The sequence below is a fragment of the Phyllostomus hastatus genome, unplaced genomic scaffold (assembly GCF_019186645.2).
Source record: "Phyllostomus hastatus isolate PE091 unplaced genomic scaffold, TTU_PhHast_1.1 phas_scaffold_755, whole genome shotgun sequence".
In the NCBI taxonomy this organism is placed as follows: Eukaryota; Metazoa; Chordata; class Mammalia; order Chiroptera; family Phyllostomidae; genus Phyllostomus; species Phyllostomus hastatus.
In genome coordinates, this window is record NW_025334039.1 from 6750980 (window position 1) to 6778332 (window position 27353).

General features: G+C 41.7%; 1 protein-coding gene across 1 annotated transcript in view; it reads left to right on the top strand.

Moving 5' to 3' along the window:
- Nucleotides 1–27353, top strand: part of GNPTAB (N-acetylglucosamine-1-phosphate transferase subunits alpha and beta) — a 60196-nt gene that overhangs the window by 27271 nt on the left and 5572 nt on the right. The window contains exons 6-18 of the mRNA XM_045826453.1: nt 3875–3939; nt 4191–4325; nt 11552–11713; nt 12522–12701; nt 12947–13117; nt 15162–15285; nt 16363–16566; nt 17446–18551; nt 20772–20971; nt 21192–21411; nt 22309–22422; nt 23779–23864; nt 24120–24218. Of these exons, the coding sequence (XP_045682409.1) occupies nt 3875–3939; nt 4191–4325; nt 11552–11713; nt 12522–12701; nt 12947–13117; nt 15162–15285; nt 16363–16566; nt 17446–18551; nt 20772–20971; nt 21192–21411; nt 22309–22422; nt 23779–23864; nt 24120–24218 (2866 nt within the window). The remainder of the gene's footprint in view (nt 1–3874; nt 3940–4190; nt 4326–11551; nt 11714–12521; nt 12702–12946; nt 13118–15161; nt 15286–16362; nt 16567–17445; nt 18552–20771; nt 20972–21191; nt 21412–22308; nt 22423–23778; nt 23865–24119; nt 24219–27353) is intronic.

Genomic DNA, 27353 nt, shown 5'->3' on the forward strand with positions numbered 1-27353 from the left:
ATTGCTTTGATTTTGCCCATCGATTCTGGCACCCCTGTCTCTTGCGTCTCCTCAAAGCTGGCACTGTCTTCACATGTGTGTGGTGCTGCCTGCCGCTCCGTTCCTCTTCCTCTCCTAGCCCTTCTCCTGTTCCTTCCAGCCCCGCCTCAAGTTCTTTCTCCTCCGTGAAGATCCTGGACTAGTACATTCACAGTGATTTTATGTTTACCTTTCCACATTCCCGTAATACCTGTAACCTAGCTCACAACTTCCCTTTGATTGCCCTGGAGTCTCTGGTGTTCTCATCTCATGTCTTTACTGAGCAGACACCTCAGCCCTCCTGCACCAGTTCGTGTCCTGAACAGTATCTAACGTAGTGCTCACGTCCGAGCACTTCACAATTGTTTGTAATTTGATAGGAAATTATAATCTTTCCAAGTACAGACATCTCCCCCTTCACACTATAGATCTGTTCCTAGACAATTTAGTATAAATAACTTAAGGGTTTTTTTTTATAATTTAAGTTATACTTTAAATATGTATAAGGAAAGTAAAGGATAATCTGACGAATTATAATAAGTTATCTGTTTTATTTGCTTGTTTTTTTTAAATTAAGATTTCCTTAAGTTAAGGTACTCTGACAGCATTTTGGCTGAAGAAAAAAAGGAATGCCAATGTGTCAACAATTATAACTCAGTTATAACATCTATGGGAAGAATCTTGGATTTTCCTCTACTAATTTTGTAATGTAGTGAAAACTTAAAAGATTGTGAGTTTTGATAAGTGAAATCAGTAGTGAACTGCAGACTTCTAAACACTGTTGAATTCCTACTTGGGTTTCTATTTGACTGTTCTACATATTATAGTCACTCATTCAGTAAAGGCTTGCTGAGCGCCTGCTCTGGGGTGGTGGTTGTTCTAGGTAACAGGGAAACAGCAGAAAACAAAAAAGACACATTCCTGCCTTCATGAGCTTACATTTATAGTGGATCACAAACTTGCTCTTTACCATCTTCCATTATATTGATCAGGGATTGCCAAATCCTTTCTTAAAGGACCAGATAGTAAGTATTTTAGGTTTTCTGGGCCACAGCCAAAATGGCAAATGTTATGTAGGTGTTTATATAAGAATTTATCATTTGCCTTTTTTAAAATGTTAAAACTGTTCTCTCCATGAGCCCATACAAACACAGGCAGAGGCTAGAATTTGGCTGTGGACTGCCAGCCTCTGATTTAGATAAACACTGTGTGGCCACACTTGACATTTCATTTATCTCATTTAGCGTTTTTTCTAGTTAATTATTGAGAGTGATTTACTTTTTCTTTTCCTTCTCAAGTGTGTCATTTCTGCTCCTCCTCACTTGTGTCTTACACTCTATCCTTCCGACACTACTTCAGCAGTCCCACAGTCCAGCCCTCGGGCCTGGACCCGGGTCTCCTCGGCAGAGTGGTCAAGCCCATCCCCTTTGATGTATCGGAAGGGAATTTCCTCTGTGACAGTTCATTTCACCTCTGGACTACATTGACTTTTAAAAGGAATTGCAAAGTGCTTCTTTACAGGTTTCTCACACTGGTTCAGTTTGTACCCCCTGTGGTTCTACAGAACTAATGTAATCTTTTTCCCATACGACATTTCTTTTTAGTCTTGTTTCTTTAGCTGTGTCTTAGGGGCTTGGCTGTGTCTTCCTTTGCTCTTCTCAGAATGAGCTGTAGTTTCTATTACTTTCAAAGTGTGTCAGCTGAAATTGAGCATTCTGTTTCAGTGCGGATCGTTCTGCACATTGACCATCCATTTAACAAATGTTTATTGAGTGCATACTGTGTGCCAGGTACTGTTCACAGCGCTGAAGATGCAGCAGTGAGCAGATGGGAAGAAAATCTCTGCCCTCATTGAGTCTACATTTTGGTAGAAAGAGACAGACCATAACTACAACATACAAGTAAATATATTGTTTGTAGAAGATAAGTGCAATGGAGAAAAATTAAGCCAGGGAAATTGGGTGATGGGGCAGATTCACTGAGAAGGTGACTTCTGAGCGAAACTTTGAAGAGGGTGAGCAAGGAGGGAGTCCGGTAAAGTGGGACAGCCAGCGCAAAGGCTGTGAGGCAGGAGTGGGTCTGGCATGTTTGAAGAAGAGCAGGGAGGCTGCTGTGGCCGGAGTAGAGTGAATGAGAGAAGAGGGGACAAGAGATGAACCAGAGAAATAACGGGGCCAAATGGTGTAGGCCCTGGGAGCCATGACAAGGACTTCGCCTTTAACCAGGTTTGATGAGGAATCATTGGAGAGCATTGAGCGGAGGGGTAATGTGATCTGACTTGCGTTCCAAAGGGGTCAGCCTGGCTGCTGTGGTGGGGATAGGCTGGGGGAGGGGCAAAGGTTGAACTAATCCAGGCAGGAGGGAAGGTGGTGTGGATCAGTGTGGTGGTGAGAAGTGGCTGGATTCTGGGTTTTCTGAAGGTTAACGCAACAGGGTGTTCTGATGGGGCAGTGTTGGGGAGCATTGCCTTTCTTATTTTAAGTACTCTTCTGTTTAACAGCAGAAAATTGGGATGGAAATTCAGTGTGGCCATAGCACATTGATGACTCATACTGAAGTCACTGTGGACTAAAACTCCTAAGTTTTGAAAAAAACTTGCATGTGCTAATGTTCAAATACCTCTTTTAATTTGTGATTGTGCGGATGGTTTTTGGTGCCCAGTTAAAAGTCTTACCTTTGTTTGTAGGAGATTTTATTTTGCTTGATTGGGCTCATTGTTCTAAATAGTAAGAACTAGGAGAACCCTTAGTCTGTTACCCAGGATAATAGCTTCTCTGTCAATGTTATGCAAACACACCTCACAAGCATCTGTGTCTGCCAAAACCTTAATGGATTGTTGAACAAGGTAGCACCAATGACAGACCTCTGAAACCTCTCTAGGTTGATTGTGGCTTTGTAATTTCACACTCTCCAGTCAGAATTGATTATATTATAACCCATACAACTTGAGATCTAGCCTGTGTATTTCCATTATATCCACAAAGATGGTATGAGATGTTGTTAGCCACCCTGCTGGGATTATATACAAATACATACATGGCATCTATAAGAATTATCTGACCTGTCATTGTAGAACCCACCATATCATTGGTGAGAGAGACAGAGACAGACATAGGTGTGCATCTGAGAAGCTTATTCATAATGAACTCACAGTGCTTGCTTTAAAGATAAACAGTATATTGCAGAAACTTCTCTTTTCTTCAGTGTTCACCAAGTATATCTTTGTGGGACATTTGAGACCCTTATCCAGGATTGACATCTGTCTTGCCAGGCTATAATGTGCAGAACTGGCTTTCTGGGCCCATTTTTTGAAGGTCAGGATTCTACCCATCTGACCTCTCTCCTGTTTTCCATGATCCCAAATGTCAGCAGCAAGTGTGAGGTTTTAGAAACCTCTGCCAGTTGGGTTGTGTCATTCCCAGCCCCGCTACCCCCTACCCCCACCCCACTGCCACATTCAACTGCTCTTTTCAGCATTACCTGAATTCATTGTGACTCCCAAGGAATTCTAGGAGCTACAGTGTGTCCCTGCTGTTAATCCAAATGCCACTGGCCTGGCTCTCAAGAGCCCCCTTCTGTTTGTTCCTACAGCAGTGATTTCTGTCAGATGGTCTGCCGTCTCCAAGTCTGCTGCCCACATGATCTCTCCTTGCGTACTGCGACATTTCACATGTGTTAGGCACTGAGTTACATTGATCCCCTTTTGTTGGATGGGTTTTGTCTCCTCGAATTTCCTTCTTTTGAAACTGTGTGTTATACTGTTTTAACAGCTCTCAGAATGCTTTATACAATGTCCTGCCAGATATTACAGTTAAGTATTCATTAATAGGCTTGTTTATTTTATTCTTTATTGTAGTTGAAGATGCCCACACTGAAATGTTCAAGGGAAACAGCAAGCAGACAGTTTGGAGAGGCTATTTGGTATGTTATTTTAAATTAATTTTGTTTTTACAGTAGACCAGAGTGCAAGAATGAGTAATAAAGCTGTTTTACATTGAGAGGCTTTTTTAATATTTACTTTTCCTCTAAGGCTAGCTTGTTAGTATTGATACATGTTGGTTTAAGTGACCTTAATTCTTACTTTGAAGCTTGTGTGATACAATAGATATCTGCTGTTTTCACCAGCCTTATGAGATGGAAAGTGAGTTGTGTTTTACCTCCTCTTATTTTAGACAACAGATAAAGAAGTCCCTGGGCTAGTGCTAATGCAAGACTTGGCTTTCCTGAGTGGGTTTCCACCAACATTCAAGGAAACAAACCAACTAAGAACGAAATTGCCAGAAAATCTTTCTTCTAAAATAAAACTGGTAAGAGCCTGGAAAGTAGAGCAACCAGCACAGAACATCTCATTTAATGCATGACTCTTCTCTTGTGGTTCATTCCATTCAAAGGACAACTAACTATCATAAGAACCAAAGAGAGGGCTTCTATTCTTTTTTTTTTTTTAAGATTTTATTTATTTATTTTTAAATGAGGAAGGGAGGGAGAAAGAGAGAGAGAGAGAGAAACATCAATGTGCGGTTGCTGGGGGCCGTGGCCTGCAACCCAGGTATGTGGCCTGACTGGGAATTGAACCTGCGACATTAAGAGGACTTCTATTCTGCTACAGTATGTTGTGATGAAGATGCCCCTTTGTTTATAGGAGATCCTTACTCTTTACTCTTTCTTTACATTGATTTGAGAGAGAGAAAGAAACATCTGTTTGTTCCGTGTATTTATTCACTGGTCGTTTCTTGTCTGTACCCTGACCGGGGATCAAACCCGCACCCTCGGCATATCAGGACGATGCTCTAACCAACTGAGCTATCTGGCCCAGGCGTCACTCCTTACTCTTAATTTGGGTAAAATTGTAAGAACTTTATTTTGTTTGCTGGTTTCCTAGATAGAAGCAGGGTCATTTGTTTAACGAATGAGCTTCTACCATGTGTCATGTTCTGTTATACCAGCTGGAATATAGCTGTGGACGAAAAGACAAAGACCCAATGGCACTTACAGTGTAAGGAAATGAAAGCACGGAGGAAGGATATGGGGGCATCACCCGCATAGTGAGTTTTCACAGGCTCCACCCTGTGTATTTATTGAGAGCTTTCTTTCACGGGGACTGGGCTTCAGGTATTTGGAACATTTGATCATGTGAAACCTCCATTCATTAATAGCTAGTTGAGCCATTAACATATTTAGGGTTTAAACTTTAACTCCTCATGCTTGACCAGTGATGCTGTTTGTTAGAGTTGACTTTGGAGGGTGACCTGTGACATGCCTTGTCTTTAACGTTTATTGTTTTCAGAGCCATTTGCCTAGTTGAATTAGGGCACAGGTCATGTGAGTATACTTTTCATTTGACCTTATGTCAGGATGCCTGCCGTCTGCCCTGACTGGTGTGGCTCATTTGGTTGTTTGTTGTCCTGCAAGGTGAAAGGTCGCTAGTTCAATTCCAGGTCAGGGCACATGCCTGGGTTGTGGGTTTGGTCCTCAGTTGGGTATGTACAAGAGGCAACCGATTGATGTTTCTTTCTCACATTGGTGAATAAATAAATAAATCTTTAAAAAAAAGATGCCTGCTGTCTGTCAGAATCATGCCAGTTGTAAAATGTGGATCTCTTCTCTTAGAAGAGAGTGCATGAAGTTCTTGGCTCCAAATTTGCTGGGACCTGGTTTTCTTGATATTACAAAGAAATGTTCTTTCAGTTTTGCAACTGTGTTTAGCTTACTGCTGTCTATACCTTGTTCCTGTTGATGTTACTGAACAATTTGGAGGTGAAGGATAGAGCTGGACGTACTGGTGGGGGGGGATCTGTGGTTGGTGGTTCTTACATGGTCCCTGTCTTGACCATGTTTTTTACATGCTTCCTTCCAACTCTTTTTTCCTATGTTGCACTGTCTTAAGATACATTGCATTATCTTTATAAATGAATAACATTTATGTTTTTTCTTTTTTTAATATTTTTCTCCATAACTTTTTTTATGGTACCTGGAAATAGGATAGTGTCCAGCTAGATTAGGGTTGAATTATTTCTTAATCTGCAGCTATTTGAAAATAGATATTATATTCCTCCTTCCCCTGAGTTATTTTTAGTGCTGATTTGGGCAGATAAAGCTGTAGATTAATATTTACTTTGGCCATGTTTATGTGGCCTCTTGGCTTCCTAGTTGTTGGTTTTAGGTATGTCTTTACTTTTGATTGTCGGCTCACATTTCTTATGCAGAAACAATGACATTCTTGATTCCGTGTATGTAATTCCAATTGTAATAAATTTTTAAAGGAAAGAAGTTTCATGACACTTCTCCATTCTCTGCTCAGGTTTGACTGGCCCACGGTCAGCCCTTAGCAAACTCTCTGTGGGTGGTAGGGAGTGGTGTGTGTTGGTGCAGCTAAGGTGGGGTAGTAACTTGAATCGGACAGGGAGTACCAGTAGTCGCTGTGCATGATAATGCCACCTTCCATTGTTCATTCTCCTGTTTGGAGATTTATTGGGATTCTCGGACTTGTCTTGGTGGAGGCCAGCACCTCTTCGAGGGTCAAGTTCATTATCCATAATGTTCATGGCAAGTCGTTTTCATGATGTCCACACCTGCGGTCAACTCCAGGGATTAGGACTTTCTGGAAGCTAGAGAAAGAGGAAGAATAGAAGGTCTGTGTCAGCATTGGAGCTCAGTACTTCAAGTGACTCTTTTCTCAGGTTCTACTTCCCGGTTTTGTTATGAGTGCCACGAGAATGAGGTTTCCTGTCACTAGGTTTCCAGTCCATGTAGGGAGTGCTTATTAAATGCCTGCTGGGTGCCAGACTCGGTGCTAAGGATAACTGAGTGAATAAAAGCACTTACGGAATTCTTGGGTGTAATCACCTCTAAATGTGTTTACAGATAGAAAGTGCTGTGGAAACACCTGGGTTTTAGGTGCACGGGGGGCAAGGCAGGCTTTGCAGAATAGGAGGCATTTTACCTGGGCCTCGAACAGAGCAGCCATGCTCTCAGCAGGGAAGGGAGTAGGAAAGACCATTCCTGCAAGAGAGAGCACCCTGAGCAAAGGGCTGGAAGCTTGCACATCAGTGGTGTTTGCAGAAGCTCAGGACAGGTGTTCCTGGAGGCCAGAGCCCAGGCAGGGTTTTTGCTGGTGTTCAGATTGGGAAGGTACATCGAGGTCAGACTGAGGAAGATCTGCTGGTAAAGAGCCTGGACTTTATTTTGGAGGCAGGGAGCTTCTTTAGGAGGTGGAGGATCCCCTTCTCAGAAACACAGCAGGGGAAGTGTAGCAGACGGAGCTTAGGCAAGAGGAGTTTGGAGGCAGGGAAACCAGTTTCACCACTGCTGCCCCAGCCCAGCAGGCCATTTGGGTTCATCAAGTGCTTTGTCAGTGGTGCAGTGATGAGAATGGTTCCAGAGACACCTGAGAGAGCCCCTCTACATGACCTGGTGACTTACTATGAGCTGAGGGGAGAAGGAAGGAAAAATGAAAGGGGAAGTGGAGGTGTCTAGGGAAGATGGGAGTGATGGCACTGATCACACTCGGAGCTTCAGTGGGAGAAGAAACGTTTTGGGAAGGAAACCCTGAGCTCAGTGTGGGGTATGTTTCATTAGGGAGCTTTGTGGTATGTGGGAGGAAAGGGCCGTTAGGCCTCGGGCCTGAGCAGCTGAACCATTTTGCCCTTCCAGGCTCCTCCAGGAGGCCTCTACCATCTAGAGCTCTCTTCTGCCCCAGAGGCTCCTCACTGGGCTGTGAGCATCTCAGGACAGGTACTGCCTGTTCACCTTTGTACCCCCAGTGATTTTGGGAGGGGGCCTGGCAGTTAGGCAGCCACTCAAGAAATGCCTGTTGAAGAATGAGCATGGAGAAAGGCAGTGACTAAACACACCTGTCACACACAAAGTCTTGGAACATGAAGTGAAGGGGCTCAGCAGTATGGTTATCTGCAGGAGGCACTTGAGGTTTATAGTACCGTGGTTGTATTCCTACAATGTTATTTTGTCTTTATTACTCTGTTTAGAGCAAAACCAGAATCCTCAGCCCCACACCCCCACGAGGTGGGACTTGAAATTGGTTTCATTTGCAAGATAATAAATTTGAATTTATAAAAATGTGACTCTGGATTATAATCTTATAAATCAGTCTTCTCTGTTAAAGGTTTTCTAGTCTGATACACCTTGAGGTGAGTTCTTTTGTGAGCTGATAAATTGCCCTGAATTTATCTGTAGAATTTTTGTATGTAATGGAAACAGAATTTACCTTTTGAAAAATCAGATTGTCCCTTGGCCTTTATTTTCAGATCACTCTAAATCTTTCTGTGTTTTTGGACATTTTCATTTATGGTGGGTTTTTTGTTTTTTTTTTTAATTTTGTTCCTTCTTTAATATATATTAGAGCAGGTGGTAAATCTTCCCAAGGCTCTCTAGTGCATTCTCACATTTGGCTTGGTTCTTTGACAGTGGTTGCCAAGTGGGTGTGCAGATGAAGGGGAGGACGTGGGTCTGCCCTCAGGCTATTTATAATCTCTTTCTGGAGGCAGTACCTTTGCGTATTAAGTATTTAAGTAACAAAACAAGATAGTATAGAATTAGGTATAGAGAAGGGTAGTATAGACTTGGTGATGGCATTTGGAGACAGGAGAAGTCTGTGTGGACCAGAGCCCTGGGAAGTTTTCAATGAGAAAGAGGCTGCTCCAGATCCTTAAGGCTGGACCAAATCTTTTGTTTCAGCAGGAAGGACAGTGGGGACAGTGCAGGCAGAGTGGGAACAACACACTGTCCTGCCTGGACTCTGCCCCCTCAGACCTCTCTGTTCAGGGCATGTTCAAGGTCATAATAAATTACAGTAATACTGTGTTGATGTCTCTCCTTTTAGTGACTTCCTTGAAACTATCTTATGTACCTGCTCTCTTACAGCATGGCTCTCTTTCTTTTGGTTTTATTCCTAAAATAAAAACTGAAGTAGGTTAAACAAGTAACTCTGGCAAGCTAATTTAAGTTTTAGAAAAGCACCAGGACACATTAAGACCTAGTAGGTTTGAGTTGTCACTTTACTAGAAGGAGCTAATTTGTTTTTTGGTTGTATTAGTTGGCATGTTTTTTTCCCTAACCAGTAACATCCGTCCTGCAATGTCAGTGGCCTAAAAATAGCAAAGCTTTACCTCCCAGTCATGCTCACATGTCCCTCCCTGGTGGTGGTTCTCTGTTTGAGAAACTTATGATTTTAAGAATTTAGGTAAACTTATAATTTTGGGGGAGAAGCTATATGTGGAGGTAGATGTCCACAGTTGCCCAAACTAAGAACTTCAGCCTTTGGCCCTCATCACAACCACGGTTCCTGCCACCTCTGGTCTCTTTCTGGAAAGTCACTAAGGTGTCCAGGATTGGGGAGCCCCCTAGTGGCTCGCACAGGATATTTTCTCCCCACCTTTTTCAATACTAACAACTTGGTAGATTGTGGTAGCAGAAAATCTTTTTCATAAACCAGTATTGCCTTATGCTCTTTACTTTTCATCTCTCTTCCAGTTATTGTTTAGGGACCTTAGGAAAGTATCTATGAAATTTTGGAATAGTTTTCCAGGATAAAAGCAGTTTGTAAGAGAAGATTAAGATAAAGATATTTTCTCAATTTTAAATTAAATTAGAATGTGGAAGTACTATATTTATTTATCCTAGAATAGTGATTTGTACACTCCAGGGATCCCTCAGAGGTGCTGTGGGATCCACAGTGGGAGGTAGAGAGGGAGCAGGGGAGGCTCAGGGTGGGTAGTGAGACTGTAGGTTCCCAGATAGGAGAATATTTGCCCTGCATGGCCTCCATCCCGTCTGCCCCAACACTGCAGCAGGCTGGTGACATCAGTAAGAGCCGACCTTCCGTGAGTGCTCAGTATATGCCAGGCACCGCCAAGGTGAAAGACAGCAGTTAGGAAGACAGTCCATATGCAAGCATGTACACACACATGTGCCCACACACCGTTTCTGGGAAGAGTTAATGGCCTATGTAATGTAGTGAGAAGGTAAAAAGATACAAATAAAATTCAAACGCTAACCTCTAGTTTTGGGGCCTACATAAACTCAGGAACCTTTTGAAAGATGAGCTAAGTATAGTCATGTCACACATACGAGAGCTTAGTCTGAGCCCATAACACTTTGCGTTTGCTTCTGTTTTATGAATTAGAAAAGAAGACCCTGGGTTGTGTTAGAAGAGCCAGTTCAGCAGAAGGGTTTTGCCATCCTTGATTAGTGGTTTTTGGTCCTCTCTCTGCCTTTTTAAGTTCTGAAAGCCTTTTTCATGGGAAATTGTATGATATAGGTTTAGAACGTAAACAGATCAAGGGTAGTGTGCACTTGGGTAGAGGTAGGGAAGCCTGTTTATAAAATGCATTGAGCCCTGGCTGGTATGGCTCGGTGGATTGAGCGCCGGCCTGCAAACTAAAGGGTCGCAGGTTCTATTCCCAGTCAGGGCACACACCTGGGTTGCAGGCCAGGTTCCCAGCAGGGGGCATGCAAGAGGCAACCACACATTGATGTTTCTCTCCCTCTCTTTATCCCTCCCTTCCCCTCTCTCTAAAAATAAATTTTAAAAAAATGTGTTGATGCTTAGAATGTTTCCACTTATATTTATAATTACTTCGAATGCTTTGCCCACAAATGTATTCTGGAAGCACGTCAGTCAGCTCTGCCCAAGACATTCATTATAGATGTGGGGCACAAAGGCCATTTGGATGCGCTGCTGGCAGATTCCCCCTACCAGTCCCAGTGAGGTCACGTGCAGGGATTTCCTCCACTGTAAGCAGATTGGTAATATTCTAAACACAGCTCCCAAACTGGTGACCAAATGTCTTTTTTTGGAATGTATGACAATCAAAACTTTGAGCCAGCATTGAAAATTGGGAGGTTTCTATTGAATGTAAACTATAATTAAATTTTTAAAGATTTTCTTTTTATTTTTAGAGAGAGGGGGAGGAAGGGAGGGAGAAAGAGACGGAGAGAAACATCAATGTGTGGTTGCCTCTTGTGTGCCCTCCATTTGGGGACCTGGCCCACAACCTAGGCATGCGCCCTGACTGGGAATTAAACCAGCGATCCTTTGGTTTGCAGGCCAGCACTCAATCCACTGAGCCACACCAGCCAGAGATTACTTTTTTTTTTTTTAATTTAAAAAAAAGAGGAAATGAGATTTCATGTAACACAAGGATTCTGGCCTCTCAGGAGATCAGGCAGCGCTGGTGGCACTGGGTAGTAGGCTGCACCTTTCAGGTGGGGCCTGAGATGTCCTGTTTGCCATAGCCCCCGCCGCTCCTTCTTGTTTTTAATTCCTGCTTTGCTCCATTCATTTGGGGAAAGTGCCCCGTTTAGATTTTCTTTCTTTAGTGATACTAGCTTGCTCTATGTGTGTGTATGAAACTTTTAATCTTTATTTATAATATATATTTAGGTGTATACCATATATAATATATGCATATAGTGTGTGATATATATTTAAAGTTTAAAGATAAGACTGGGAATTTCAAAGTGTCTCTTCTTTAGGGCTATTTTTTCGGCCAGTAACCCTGTTGTTATCTTACAGTTGCAGCTGTACTCAGAGGCCAGTGTAGCACTTCTGAAATTGAACAACCCCAGAGAGTTCCAAGAACTGAGTAAGCAGACCAAGAAGAACATGACCATTGATGGGAAAGAACTGACCATAAGTCCTGCGTATTTGTTATGGGATCTGAGCGCCATCAGCCAGGTAAGGGATGCCAGGATACTTTTAAAACCTGCACCTGTTCAGGTTGTTAAAGATTTATCAATCACTTCACTGTGTTTGAAGAAGGAAGAGGACTTGATTGGAACTTTTCTAATTTTCTAGTTATTGCTATCAGTTAATATTAACTGAAGTGACCTAGAATGAGATCCAAGAACCTTTTCTAAAAAGTGTGTTAAAGAAATGCTGTATATTTGTGCTGTTGTAACTATGCGGAGTCTTTTGCAGTTTTTGTAATGTTTAAAAGTAACACCAGGTCTTTTTTTCCCCTTTTTTTTTGCATTTATCAGGGTGATACTGGGTAACAAAATTATACAGGTTTCGGGTGCATGGTTCCGTAACCTATGTGCCATCTGAACTGTACTGTGTGTTTATCACCCCGAGTTAAGTCTCCTTTCATCATCGTTTACCGAATCCTTCCTGTGCTCTCCTTTCCCTCCTCCACCCCTTCCCCAGGCAATTCCCATACTGCTTTCCACGTCCATGAGGTTTTTTCTCTTTTTTCTTTCAATCTCTCTACCCTCAAGCCCTCCCCACCATACCCCTGACAGCTGTCAGCCTGCTCTCTGTCTATGGGTTTGTCTCTGTTTTGCTTGTTAGTTTATTTTGTTCATTAGATTCCACATATGAGTGAAATCATATGGTACTTGTCTTTCTTTGAATGGCTTATAAGATTGGGTCTTTAAAAGTCGGCCAGAGCACCCTGAGAACTGAAAGGGCAGGGGGAGAGACCGAGGAGGAGGTGTGACTGAAGGGATATTTTAGGTCTTCATGTACCAAATGTTTTTCTCAGTCTAAGCAGGATGAAGATGTTTCTGCCAGCCGTTTTGAAGATAATGAAGAGCTGAGATACTCACTGAGATCTATTGAGAGGCATGCACCGTGGGTTCGGAATATTTTCATTGTCACCAATGGGCAGATTCCGTCCTGGCTGAACCTTGATAATCCTCGAGTAACAATAGTAACACACCAGGTACATGACTTCCATATATCACAAGGCTCTGGGTTTTTTTCCTGTCTTTCACTGTTCTTTTACTTTTTCCTAATTTCATCCCTTTCACCCTCCTTACCTCCATTTCCACCTTCCTTTAATTCTTCCATTTGCCTTCCTTCCTTCCAAAAACAAAAATGAAAGAAAAAACACTTTTTCACCCTCTTTCTCTCTTGTGTGTGTGTTTGTTTGTTTGTTTGTTTGTTTGTTTGTTTTTTGGTTAAAAGGATGTTTTTCGAAACTTGAGCCACTTGCCTACCTTTAGTTCACCAGCTATTGAAAGTCACATTCATCGCATCAAAGGACTGTCCCAGAAGTTTATTTACCTGAATGACGATGTCATGTTTGGGAAGGATGTGTGGCCAGATGATTTTTATAGTCACTCCAAAGGTCAGAAGGTGAGTAGCTAAGAGGAAGGGGGGATGCCTAGCTTGGGAGTCACTTGGAGGTTATCAATGGGAAATCAGGAATCGGTATATATACTACTATACTCAGATTTGATCAAACAAGTATTTTTGAGTGCTAAGCTCAGGAGAGTTACAATTTGGGAAAAAGAAAAGTATTTCCTAATAGTTTTTCACTTGCCTACATTCTCAGATGCCCAGAACCCCCTCTTTTTTTCCCTGAACTTCTAAATTTTCTACTACACCCTGGCCAGTGTGCCTCAGTTGGTTGGAGCATCGTCCCATAATCTGAAAGGTCATGGGTTTGATTCCTGGTCAGGACACATGCTTGGGTTGTGGGTTCAGTCCAGGGGCATACAAGAGGCAACTGATTAGTGTTTCTCATTCACATCAATGTTTCTCTCCCTCCCTTACCCTCTCCCTAAAATTAATGAGCATTTCCCTTGCCCATATGGCTGAGTTGGTTGGAGTGCCGTCTTGTAACCAAAAGGTTGTGGGTTCAATTTCCAGTTAGGTTGCATGCCTAGGTTGCGTGTTCAGTCCCCTGTCCAGGCACGTATAGAAGGCACCCAGTCAATGTTTCTCCCATTGATGTTTCTCCCTTCCTCTCTTTCTAAAAGCAATGAAAAAAATGTCCCCAGGTGAGGATAAGAAAATTAATAAACATCCTCTTGGGTAAGGATTAAAATAAATAAATAAATAAATTTTCTACAGCGGCAGGAAAAACAAAATCATGATGAAACACAAAATCATGGTTACAGTGTCAGCAAAGTGACTGACAGAAAGCTAGCTCAATTTTCAGCTTAAAGGCGTGGATGAAATCTTACCAAACCTGGTCTCACTCTGGCTTTGGGAGGCAGGATGGAGAAGTGGTTATGAGTACAGACCCAGGAGCCAATTGTTTAGGATGGTCCTGGTCTATGACCTGAGCCTTTGTATTTTCTGTGTGCCTGCTGCGGGAAATAGGATTACCCTTGTGGCATTGCTAGAAAGATTCATTGATAAGCTGGAGACTTATCACCATACGCTTGTGACAGAACTCTGCCAACTGCAAGTGCTAACTGCACAAAGCTCCTTTTTCTGCTGCTGTTTATGCCATCCTAGTGTGCTCATTGTCCGGTGCCCCATTCTGTGGCCTCCCCTGTGTTAGCCTGTAGTGTGGCAGGGTTGAGCAGTAGCTTCACAGGGGAGACACACAAAATCAGGGACCTGTGCAGTGATTTCCATGCCAGCAGGTGTGCTCTGGGTGCTGAGCAGTGGGATCACATGAGGTTGAAATCAGACAGCAATAGGGAAGAATTCCCTGTTCATCTGAATTGAGACAAACTTTGAAGAACAAGTAGAAGTTAGATTCCAAATAGATGGAATGTCTAAAGGCATGCGGGCTTGAAAAAGAGAGCATATTTTTAAAAATTATTTTAATTTAAAAAGTCACCACTATAGAAAATTATACTGCAACAACAATTAAAATAAAATTTTTAAAAAGACCCAAAAAAAAATGTCACCATGTACCATATAACTCATCGTGAAAGCAGATGAGCTCACAACTCAGACTGCTGGGCTGGTTAACTTGTCACAGAACCCCGTGCCTGTAGAAAAGGACGTTTAGAGTTCATCTGCCATTTTCTTTAAGCCACGATGCAAGGCTATGCACAAATACACTCAGGAGTTAATGACAGTTGTCACAGAAAAGTAGTGAGCCATGTGGTATACTTTCCTCCACTTTGGCATGCGTTTGTGCTCCCGTGTAAGTCTGACAGGTTGCCCTTTCACCCACAATATATTATAAAACCATGGCGTGAGAAACTAATCCACGAGCTGAATCCTTGTCCGCTTTCCTTGAGTAATAAACAGCGGAGATGTGCTCAGTAAGAATTATCCAAAGAGCAGAACTTAAGGCAAAGTGTGCCACATGAATGCCGTCAGCCTGTAGAAAATATTAACCTTTTCCAGAGGCTCACTTTTTTTTAAAAGGAATTCTGATTTGAGAGGGAAAAGCATCAGAACCCGTTTTCTATTCTCTCTGGTTTTCTCGTAGGTTTACCTGACGTGGCCTGTGCCGAACTGTGCCGAGGGCTGCCCGGGCTCCTGGATCAAGGACGGCTACTGTGACAAGGCCTGTAACAATTCAGCCTGTGATTGGGATGGCGGTGATTGCTCCGGTGAGGCTGTGTTCAGATATAATTTGCTTCTGTTTATGGAAGTTTTTCATCGCTAATCATTATTGAATGTGTCCAGGGAATTCAGCGTTTTCGTGTGTTAAAATAATCAGTAATCCACAGACTCTTTATGGAGGTGGTGCTAGTGCCCTTGTGTGGCCCAGCTTATTCATATTATCCATTGTTGAGGGCATTTTCCCACACTGGCCCTGCACTTGGAAAAATGAAAATCAGGACTACCTTTAGTTATGTAAACTCGAGCAAGAACAGCTGTAACTAGTTTCTATGGGAGCTCCTGGCAGCAAATGCTGGTAGGTCGGCGAATGGCGGAGATGCAAAAGAAATGCAGGTCTTTTCTCCTCAGCATCTCTTCTCTTGTTCTTATGTGCTTATGTTTGGACTTGTCGATAACAAGATTTTTGCTTTTATTTATTGCCTTTCAGTTTATAAAGAATTTAAATTTATGAAACATCCATTATCCATCTTAATTTCTTCGTCACCTAAGAGAAAGTGTATGCACAGATAGCATTGCCATGTTCCATATGAGGAAACAGATTTGGAAAAGTTTGGGGGAAAGAAAACTTCAAGTTGTGTTTCACTCAGGCCTGCCAGAGGCACTTGTGAAAAGTGCAAGCAGCTGCAGGGAGAGAGCACAGATGTGCAGAGTGGATCTGTGTGGTCCAGAGACCTCAGCCCTAACAGGACATTCACACTGGATAATAAAGTTAGCTTCCACATGAGGACATGTGGCAGTTCTGACAGTGACAGTGTTTGGAGTAATCTCTCCCAGTTCTCCGCCCTCCATCCACATCCACACGTGCCTTCTTGAGAAAGTTTGAGGCCTGCACTTCTAGGTTGCACAGCTAGTAAGTGCCCAGCCTATTGTGGGTGATGTCCCTTTGTCAGCTTATTTTCTTCTAAAGCTGCATGAACTGTTCTACTTAGGAATGGGCTGAACCCTTTCAGACGGAAACTCATGCATCAAATCTTGAAAACAACTGTGAAGAAGTAAGGAGCTGTCTTTTCTTTTTTTCTAGCTTATAAGCACCGCAAGATTCTGTTGCCCTTCTCCCTCTACAGGTAACAGCGCAGGGAGCCGCTATGGTGCAGGAGGCGGGGGAACCGGCAGTATTGGAGTTGGACAGCCCTGGCAGTTTGGAGGAGGAATAAACAGTGTCTCTTACTGTAATCAAGGATGCGCAAACTCCTGGCTCGCTGATAAGTTCTGTGACCAAGCCTGCAATGTCTTGTCCTGTGGATTTGATGCTGGTGACTGTGGGCAAGGTATATTTATTGTCATAAAAATATATTAAGGATAAGGGGACAAAAATCCTTGGCCAGTAGAGAGGGTTTAGGGTCACCGTTTTCATTTAAAGTAATTATTCTCTGTGTATCCCTTTTCCAGCCTTGCATCCAAACTAGTTGTAAGTTAAAAGTAAGAGAAAGACACAGACCTTTACAAAACAGTAAATACTAAAGCTGCATCTTTTCCCTTATTACTCCAGTCTGATTTTTTTTTTTTTTTCCACTAAGCTGATTTATTTTCGTTGAAAATACGAAGCCCTGGCTGGCATAGCTCAGTGGATTGAGCATGGGCTGCGAACCAAAGCATTGCAGGTTCAATTCCCAGTCAGGGCACATGCCTGGGTTGCAGGCCATGGCCCCCAGCAACCGCACATTGATGTTTCTCTTTCTCCCTCCCTTTCCTCTCTAAAAATAAATAAATAAAATCTTTAAAAAAAAAGAAAATACAAGAGATGATAGGTTAATTTGAAAATAATAAAAGACCAATAATGTATTAAATAAGGACGATTTGAATACTGGAGCTTGTTGATAGCTTATTAACAGAGGTCATTTTGGCAGAAAGTTGCGTTTTCTCTAATGGACAAAAGGTTGGAAGTAGATCATTGGAATTTGCGGTCAGGCATCCTGCCATATCTCGGCAGTGAGTTGGACTCAGCAAACGATCCATATTGATGACAGCGATGGCCTCACACAGTCCAAGCAGCCCCGTACCGGTAGTTCTTGTGTAGAATTTCTGATTCCTTGGAAGTCCATTTAAAGTCACTATTAGAAAGTGAAGACTCAACCCCTAAGAATTAAAGGAAAAGAGGGGCAAATGGCTAGTTTTTTAAAAGTCATGTTTGTCTTTTTTCCCTCTAGATCATTTTCACGAATTATATAAAGTGACTCTTCTCCCAAACCAGACTCACTATGTTATTCCAAAAGGTGAATGCCTGCCTTATTTCAGCTTTGCAGAAATAGCCAAAAGGGGAATCGAAGGCGCCTATAGTGACAACCCAATAATTCGACACGCTTCTATAGCCAATAAGTGGAAAACCATCCACCTCATAATGCACAGCGGAATGAATGCAACCACCATACATTTTAATCTCACACTTCAAAGTAAAAACGACAAAGAGTTCAAAATCCAGATAGCAGTCGAGGTTGACACAAGAGAGGAACCGAAACTGAATTCTACGACCCAGAGGTCCTACCAAGCTTTGGTTAGCCCCGTAACACTTCTTCCGGAGGTGGAAATCCCATTTGAGGATATTCCCGAAGAAAGACGCTCCCCAAAGATTAAGAGACGTGATGTTAATACAACAGGGAGGCCCCAAGAGGAGGTGGAAATTCCCCTGGTAAATATTTCACTCCTTCCAAAAGAGGCCCAGCGGCATCTCAAGAACTTGGATTTGCAACTAGAACGTGGAGACATCACTATGAAAGGATACAACCTGTCCAAGTCAGCGATGCTGAAGTCGTTTCTGGTAAACTCACAGCATGCCGGAGTAAAAATAAACCAAGCTATCGTAACAGATGCAAGAAGTGAGAATTTGGAGGCCCCACTGGTAAAACAGCTTCACAAAAGCACCTTGCCGAACAGCTTAGGAGCGCCTGAAGGATTACAGAGGTCCACTTTTCCAGGAGGGACGGTAAAAGTGAATGGCCACTACCGGCGTCAGACTCTGCCACTGGCCGCGGAAACCAAAGAAAGCTCTAGATCTGAAACTCAGACCCAAAAAAGAGGAGGCAGAAATGTGTCAAAAGAAGAGCTCTCTTCTCTGATTGTTCCACTGAAAAGACATGCGCCGAGAGAAAAGCCAATCATGGGGAAAGAACAAGAGAAAAACAGAATGGAGGACCGTGCTAAAAATCACTTATATGGTAATGAAGTATTACCTGGAAGAAAACTACAGCATTACACAGACAGTTACCCAGGGTTTTTGCCATGGGAGAAAAAAAAGTATTTTCAAGATCTTCTTGATGTAAGTTACACCCAGCCATATTCCTTCTCATGCTCAGGAAAAATAAATAACCTTATAAGTGATAATAATATCATAATAGCTACCATTTATTCAGCACTTCTCCTGCACCAGTCAGTGAGCTAAAAGCTTTTCTTACATGGTTTCATTTAATTTTCTCAACGGCCCTAATAATAAAAAGAGTTTATAATGGTTTCTACTATTGTGTTACAGCTTAGAGAACAGCCTTAGGGTGAATGAGCAAGGGATTCAGCCAGGGACATACCCCAAGTAAGATTTCAAGAAATGCTTTTGTGTACGTAGTACGAGTCAGATCTGACATTTTTCCAGCTTTACTGATGACCAAACCGAGGGGCAGAGAAGTTCGTTTGCTTCCCTAGCATCACAACAGCAAGTCAGCGTGAGCCAAGCCTCTGAGCTGGCAAGCTCTCTGTCCTGTACTGTGGCCTCCACAGGGCCAGGGTGGCATTTGTATGTCTCCTGAGTGCCGTCACTCTGCTGACTGCTGAGGAAGGCAGGATGATTAGAGCACAGTCAATCACTGCTAGTGGAGACGCAAAGAGCAAGTTGGGAGACAGATTCGTGGGTGAGTATGTGGCACTGGGACTAGTGTCTCTGTTGAGGTGAGGTAAGGAGTCTGAGGAGAAAATTCCTTAATTTTGCATAGAGGCATCAGGAAAGGCATTCTTGAGGAAATACCCTGTGAGCTGACCTTTGAAAGGTGAGTCAGAGTTGATAGACCAAGAAACATCCTGTGGTCTAGGCTGGATGGTGAACAGAGCACCCCCATGAGTGCACGTCAGGCTAGAAGGAAAGCGGATGAAGAGGGGAACTATGTCTCACCCCTGTCCTTGTCTTTGGGAAGTACCTTGTACCTGCTGCAGTAGGCATTGACTAATTGTTGAGTGACTGCAGCATTCTCATCTAGGTTTCTTTCCTCACTGCCCCTTTTTTTAAATTACAAAAGCACTATAGGCTGGTGGCAAAAATTGTAAGCAGTACAAAAATGATACAGCAAAAAAGAGAAAAGTCCCCCTCCTCCTTCCTAATTGCCCTACTTGAGATCATTACTACTGTAGTTGGGTCGATGTCCTTTGAGTACTTTTGTATAGATTATGCAAACATACAAACTATAGTATATGTTTTGGCAGCAGTGGAATCACACTATACTTGCACTGCCCTGCAGTTGCCTTTTGATCTCCTGGTGTGCAGGCAAACTGCCCAAGTCAATGCCACTGTCCTTTTTAACAGTTGCAAGTTATTTCCAGTGTTTGCAAGTACAAATAATGTTACAGTAAATATTTTTGTATATGTAACTTACTTTTGAGGAAGTTATTACTTCTCTAGGTAGAATTGGTAGCTTAAAGGGTCAGGTGCACACAAATTTAAACATGTCCACTAGGTACAGGAGTGTCCAACCTGCGGCCCACAGGCTGCATGCGGCCCAACACAAACTCGTAAATTCACTTAATGTACAATTTTTGCTCACCAGTTTTTATAGTGTTTGTGTATTTCATGTGTGACCCAAGACAACTGTTCTTCCAGCGTGGCTCAGAGACGCCAAAAGGTTGGATACCCCTGCTAGAATGTTGTGCCTCTTCCTAGTTCTACAGACAGTATGTAAGACTGCTTGTTTCTCTATAGGCTAACCAACACCAGTTATTACCAATGTCTTCACATTTTTATCACTTTGAGAAGCAAAGATATTTTGACTTCTTTGAAGTGTGTTCACGTTGTTTGCCCATTCGTTGTTTTGCCTCTTACTGGTTCTGATAGGGTTCTTTACATTTTATAATATTGACTTGATTATATGGTGAAACCAGTTTTGTATTCTCATCCTTGTGTTTAAAACTCAAGTACTTGCTGCCTTGAAATCATCAGTAGAAATAACTTCATATCAAAAGTACTATCAAATTTATCTGTAAATAGAGTTTCTAAATATTGCATCAAATTGGCTGGGAAATCTCCTGCTCAATGACTAGTCCTTGAAGAATATCCTATAAATAGACCCTCACCACACGGCTGTTCTTCTCAAGCCAATGTTGGGCATACTTTCACTAAAGTCTAGTTTTGTCCTGCTCTTAGGGTCCCAATTTTATCTGCCTGTCATTGCCATCAGTGACTAGGTATTACATTATATAAAATGGCACCTTTGCCTCTTGTTAACCAAAGTATGCCTGTATACTACACATAATGCTGTGTTACGTGGAATTCTCTTTTCAGGAAGAAGAGTCATTGAAAACCCAACTGGCATACTTTACTGACAGCAAACATACTGGCAGGCAACTAAAAGATACATTTGCAGACTCCCTCCGATATGTAAACAAAATTCTAAACAGCAAGTTCGGATTCACATCTAGGAAAGTCCCTGCCCACATGCCTCACATGATCGACCGAATAGTTATGCAAGAACTGCAAGACATGTAAGTCTGGGCTTGTGTCTGGGTTGTGTGCATGCGCTCAGAGCCAGGGCTGCCTGAGGTTTACACCTTTGCTGTGCTAAATTTACGACTCCAGTATTTGATGACTAGCATGCTGAAGGTATCGTGTAAGGTGGAAAGGAAAAAAAGATGCTGACTCTACAAGCGTCAGGTGCTGTATGTTTTAAATATCACAAGCTCATTATATGTTATATTTGTGCAGGTTCCCTGAAGAATTTGACAAGACATCATTTCACAAAGTGCGCCACTCTGAGGATATGCAGTTTGCCTTCTCTTATTTTTATTACCTCATGAGTGCAGTTCAGCCACTGAATATATCTCAAGTTTTTGATGAAGTTGATACTGACCAGTCTGGTGTCCTATCTGACAGAGAAATCCGAACACTAGCTACCAGAATTCATGACCTGCCTTTAAGTTTGCAGGTGCTGTATTCTTTCTCCCTAAACTTTACCGCATTTTTTAATGAAACTTTCTTTTTTTTTTAAGATTTTATTTATTTATTTCCAGAGAGGGAAGGGAGGGAGAAAGAGAGAGAGAGAGAAACATCAATGTGCAGTTGCTGGGGGCCATGGCCTGCAACCCAGACATGTGCCCTGACTGGGAATCGAACCTGCGATGCTTTGGTTCGCAGCCCGTACTCAATCCACTGAGCTATGCCAGCCAGGGCTGAAACTTTCAATTTGGAATACTTTCTCTTTTTCCTCCTATATGTTTCAGTGTTGTGCAAGTAAAAGTAATTCTTAATAGTTCATGAAGGTGTTCACAACCAGTTTTATTTTTGTGCCAGAATTAAAACCAAATTTGAAGTTCACATTTCCTGAGATTACTTCTTTTAGGCTTGCAATGGGGATGGCTGTTGTGTTGTCTGGAGAAGAGCCAGACCATATCTGCACGTCGGGTTCTTGTGACGAGTTCATTCAGGGGTGGCCGACTACATCCCTCAATCAGGCTTGCGGTGCCGCACAGCCCCCTCTGCCATGGCTCTCCTAGTTAGTCCCCGGAGTAGGGAGCTCACTAATGGAGCGGGTAGGATGAATCCACCTGTAGGCCATCCCATCTGGTGATCCCCTGGACCGTCTTGTGTAAAATGGTGCCTCACAGTCCAGGGTGATCTACTTTGAAACAAAGATGAAATATTTGTATTCGCGTTGTCTCATTCTGCTCTTTATAGGGTGTTTTTGTCTTTAGAATCATGTAGTCAGGTTCTCTTTGAAGATAACATTGAAACACATTTTGGAGACCTCTATGTAGTTTTAATTTTTAAAGCCACAATCATTACTTATAATGTACATGGAAGGTTTATCCTTTTGCTTTGTTAGGATTTAACGGGTCTGGAGCACATGTTAATAAATTGCTCAAAAATGCTTCCTGCTAACATCACTCAGCTCAGCAACATTCCACCAACTCAGGAAGCATACTATGACCCCAATCTGGTAAGTGGCATGGGTTCTTTTATGTAAAATAGAGAGTGTGTCTTTACACCATTTCTGTCTGGCATTTCAAAAAGTATAAGCAGGCTCTATGTGCATATGTCTTTGGTGGAAAGAAGTAGTACAGATAATCCAGAATATTTTATATCTTGCTTTGGAATATCTTTTTTCCTAACTAATGGATTTTAAACTCATGGGATTAGTTGCTTATATTCTGTCAGCAGACTCCTATTCACTAAGGATGGCAGAAGATAGCCCCAAAGTATTCGCATTAGCTTGGGAGAACTGTCCAAAGGTTAAACATTAACCAAGGAAATGTTCATCGCATTGAATACCATCTTTCATCCAAGCTAAATTGCTTTGATGCCAGCACTTTCTAGATCTGACCAGTAGGGGGTGTGGATGATTCACACACCGTGATATGGCGGGGCATTTAGTTGAAATGATTATAACACAGTTGATTGTCAGATGCATCTCAGTTTCAGAGAAGTGGGGGAAAATATACATTTAGAATTGATGGAAGAAGGATATAATATAGCCATTAATGTGATGCTTACAATTAATATTTACGGCTATATGGAAAAATGTTTACAAGATAAAATTAGGTGGGGAAAAACAGGCAGTACCATATACATAGTATGATTTGAACTATGGAAAACTCCCAAAAACTGTCACACATGCACGCATAAAACACACTGCAAAAGGTAATAGAAATGACAAAAGATTAAATCATATGTGGGTTTCAATTTCCTTTTTTTCATACTGGTATTTTCTATAATGAAGAGTTTTGGTTTCATAATCAGAATAAAATGTTACTTAAGAAAGATTTTACCAACTTGCAAGTGTCCAAGCCATATATAAGTAATTTATACTTACCTACAGATAAGACATTTGTACATTAATGTACAGAAGAGTAGTAAGGCAGTTCCTGAAAGAAGGAAATCATTTATTTAGCGATCACTGTGCAGGCCAGGGACCGTGTTCCTCACTCCTGTTCTCGGAGAGCCCATGAAGGCCTGCCGTGAGGAGACACAGTGTGACGAGCAGCAGCAGCTCTTGGTGAGACAGGTCAGCCCAGGGGCTGTTGGAACAGATAGACAAACTATGTATGGGAATTTCCCATCAGGCGTTGGTTAGTGTAGTGTATGGCATGGGTTAGTATGCAGATATGTGCCACTTAAAACTTTATTTGCAAAAACAGGCAGTTAGTCTGTAGGCCATAGTACGCCAATCTGATTTTTAGAAATGTTCTTGATTACTGAGTCTTTTGGTTGCCTCTTAAATTCTGCACCCACGCTGAATGCTTTACTTGCCCAGCCACAGTCTTGGCCCCGTTGTAATGTCTGTCTTTCCTTACAGCCACCCGTCACTAAAAGTCTAGTAACCAACTGTAAACCAGTAACTGATAAAATCCACAAAGCGTATAAAGACAAAAACAAATATAGGTAAGTAGTCATACAATTTCCTCTCTGTTTAGTTTAAGAATAATTAATATAAGAGTCTGGTATTCTCATGGCTTTACAGTAGTTTATTAAGTATTCTTTTAAAATTTATGTGACATTGTTTTCATAATACTGAAAGACTCACTCATTCAGAGGATGCTGAGTCTGTTCAAGTTTCATAAAATGTTTTTCTTACTGAAAATCTGTTTGTCATTCCACATAAAATATTGACACTCTTTAAATATGTTTGATAATTAGGTTTGAAATCATGGGAGAAGAAGAAATTGCTTTTAAAATGATTCGTACCAATGTTTCTCATGTGGTTGGCCAATTGGATGATATAAGAAAAAATCCCAGGTACTGCTTTTTTTTAATTAATAAACTTTTTGTCAGTTTTATTTTTTATATATTATTGAATTTATTGGGGTTACATTGGTTAATAAAATTATATAGGTTTCAAGTGTATAATTCTGAGATAGATACAGCATCTGTATGTTGTTGTATTGTGGGTTCACCCCCCCAAAGTCTAGTCTTCTTCCATCACCGTTTGTCCCTCCTTTGCGTTCTTCTACCGCCCCCCCCCACCCTTCTTTCCTTCTGGAAATCACCATACTGTTATCTGGGTCTATGGAGGACTTTTTTGTTTGTTTTTTTGTTTTGTTTTGTTTTGTTTTGTTTTGTTTTGTTTTTCCTTAATGCCTCCACCTATCTCATCCAGCCCCCATCTTCCCTCCCCTCTGACAGCTTTTAGTCTGTTCTTGCCTTATAACCCAGGGATTCTACCTCTGGTAATATATCCAAAGAAACCCAAAACACTAAATCAAAAGAACCAATGCCCCTCTATGTTTATTGCAGCACTAATTACAATTAGCCAGCATTTGGAGGCAGCCTAAGTGCCCATCAGTAGATAAGTGGATAAAAAAGCAATGGTACATTTACACAATGGAATACTACTCAGCTGTAAAAAAAAAGAAGGAAATCTGCCCTGGCTGGTGTGGCTCAATGGATTGAGTACCAGCCTGCAAACCAAAGGGTCACTGGTTTGATTCCCAGTCAGGGCACATGCCTGGGTTGTGGGCCAGGTCCCCTGTTGGGGCGTGCAAGAGGCAGCCACACATTGATGTTTCTCTCCATCTCTTTCTCCTTCCCTCCTCCTCTCTCTAAAAATAAATAAATAAAATCTTTTGTGAAAAATGGAAATTTTGCCTTTTGCCACAGCAAAGATGGATGTGGAGGGTATTATGCTAAGTGAAATAAGCCAATCAGAGAACAACAAATAAACTATTTTTTAGATCACATTTAGGTTCAGCACAGTTGAGAAAGTACAGAGAATTCCCATAACTTTAAAAATTATCCTTATTCATGTAAATAAACCTGAAAAAATAGCAGCAGCACTAGAGAGAAGGGAGTGACTTAATTCTGTCCGGAGCAGGTGGAAATGCCTGATGGTGGAGGTAGCTTTTGAAGTAACAGTTGCAAGGTGAGGTAAGGTCCCCCCATTCAGAGGGACTGGCACAGACTTCTAAGAGTCCAGTGACAGGAGCTGTTCAGTGAGGCTAAGGGGGGGCCATATCATGGAGGAGGTAAGGCCAGACAGCTGGGACTCTCAAAGCATTTCTAAGAAAGTTCTTTCAGAGACATTGTTTGGTGATTAGACTTACCTTTGCAATTCAGAGTGTCTGTGAACAAAAAGATGTGCTGCCGTAAATGTGAAAATCAGTCCAGTAAATTGCAGTCATTCATTGAAGATGGCTAAAGTGTTCAGGTTTATATAGGTCTTGAAAATCCAGCCTCATCCCTTAATAGTTGCCTTAGATAGTTTGATGAAATGGGTTAAAATATGCATTTCTGAGTTTTGAACTTTAGTGGGAAGTATGTATTTTATCAGTTTCCTGCCCAAAAAGACTTTGACGATATAAAAATAAATTTTTTATCTGAGTCTTTTCCATGCATTTGGAAGTCTTCAGTTTCACCTCATTTAAATTATGACTTTAATTATAAATGATCAGAGATATAAAATCTCTAGACATTTTAAGCCATAGTTTTTCTAAAAATCTCATTCTTGTTTGGGGGAGCAGAAATTTGAATTTTGAGAAAAAATTAAAATATCTTTAATGCTATTTAGTAAATAAGCATTAGAGATTATTTATCCAGTAAAATAGCTTACTTCCTACAAATGACAAATACTTCCCGTAAGTCAAGCAAACTATAAGCCACAATAATTAATCACCCAGCCTGTAGCTTTCTTTGCACATGCTGTTTCCTCTGCCTGGAATGCCCTGTTCTAATTTTTCAAAATAATTTTAAGTATCATCTTCAATATGTGCTTTTGCCTTCCCACTGTTGATCTGCTCTCTCAGTCATTACTGGTCTGTATACCATGTGAGAGTTTACAGTTTTTAGTTGTACCCCATGCTTTTCTGTCTTTGTGCCAGTTTGAGATTATTCGATGAGGGTATTCATAGACCTCCGTGTTGCTTAAATGGACAAGGTTTTCCTAAAAATACATGGGGCAAGCAGGCTTCTCTGCCAGTGTCTGCCAGGCCCAGATACTGTACTTCCTGTGACCCTGAACAGATTTTATCATTTTTAACTCTCAGGTGTTTTGTTTTACTTTTGTATGGGGGCTTATGTTAAGTCAAGAATGGAAAATCAGTCTTTTGACTGACTTGAACTTGAAGGACAGGTTTTCCCCATTAACAAGGAGTCTGGGATAGGCAGGGGCCAGGCTTTGCTTTTCCCTCTGACCTCTTCATCTCTGCTTGTGCTGGCTTCATCCTCAGGCTGGACGGGGGGCAGCCACAGCCCTTCTGCTTGTCCCTGCAGGTGTAGCCCTGTTCTGAGGCAGGAAGACATTGCCCCTTGCTGTGTGTCACGTGTTGTCTCTCCATTCCTACCCCAGTCACTGTGAAGGGGAGGGATTCACTTAACTAGTCAGAAGCTTCCTCCCGTTTGGGTCGAGTCACCTCTTTTTAAGTCAGCTTATATAAGGGGAGAAATGCTAAGCAAAATGGAAGTTCTCTTTCAAAGGAGAAGGGAGTTATTTGCTGGGTCTGCTTTAGCTACCTTGTATCTCATCCATATGCTTTCATTAATTTTTCCCAAGTTTTTGAAAACTTTCGAAGATAAAAAAAATTTTAAATAGTACTATAAACCCCATAAATATTTCATCCAAATTTTAAAATTATCAGCCATTTATCATATTTGCTGATCTCTCATCTGTTTACACACACACACACACACACATTTTGCTTTAATCTGTTTTTTTCTGAACCATTTGAAAATTACTTGCAGACATACAGACATTTTAGCCTTGATTATTTTAGCCTTCTAAAACAAAATCAGTCTCCTTTATACCATAACACCATTAACCCGTATCTAAGAATCTTAACATTGACTAAATAATACTACCTAATGGCCTATATTCAAATTTCCTCGGTTGCCTCCAAATGTTCTTTATAGCTGTTGTTTGTTTTTAATCTAGAATCCAGT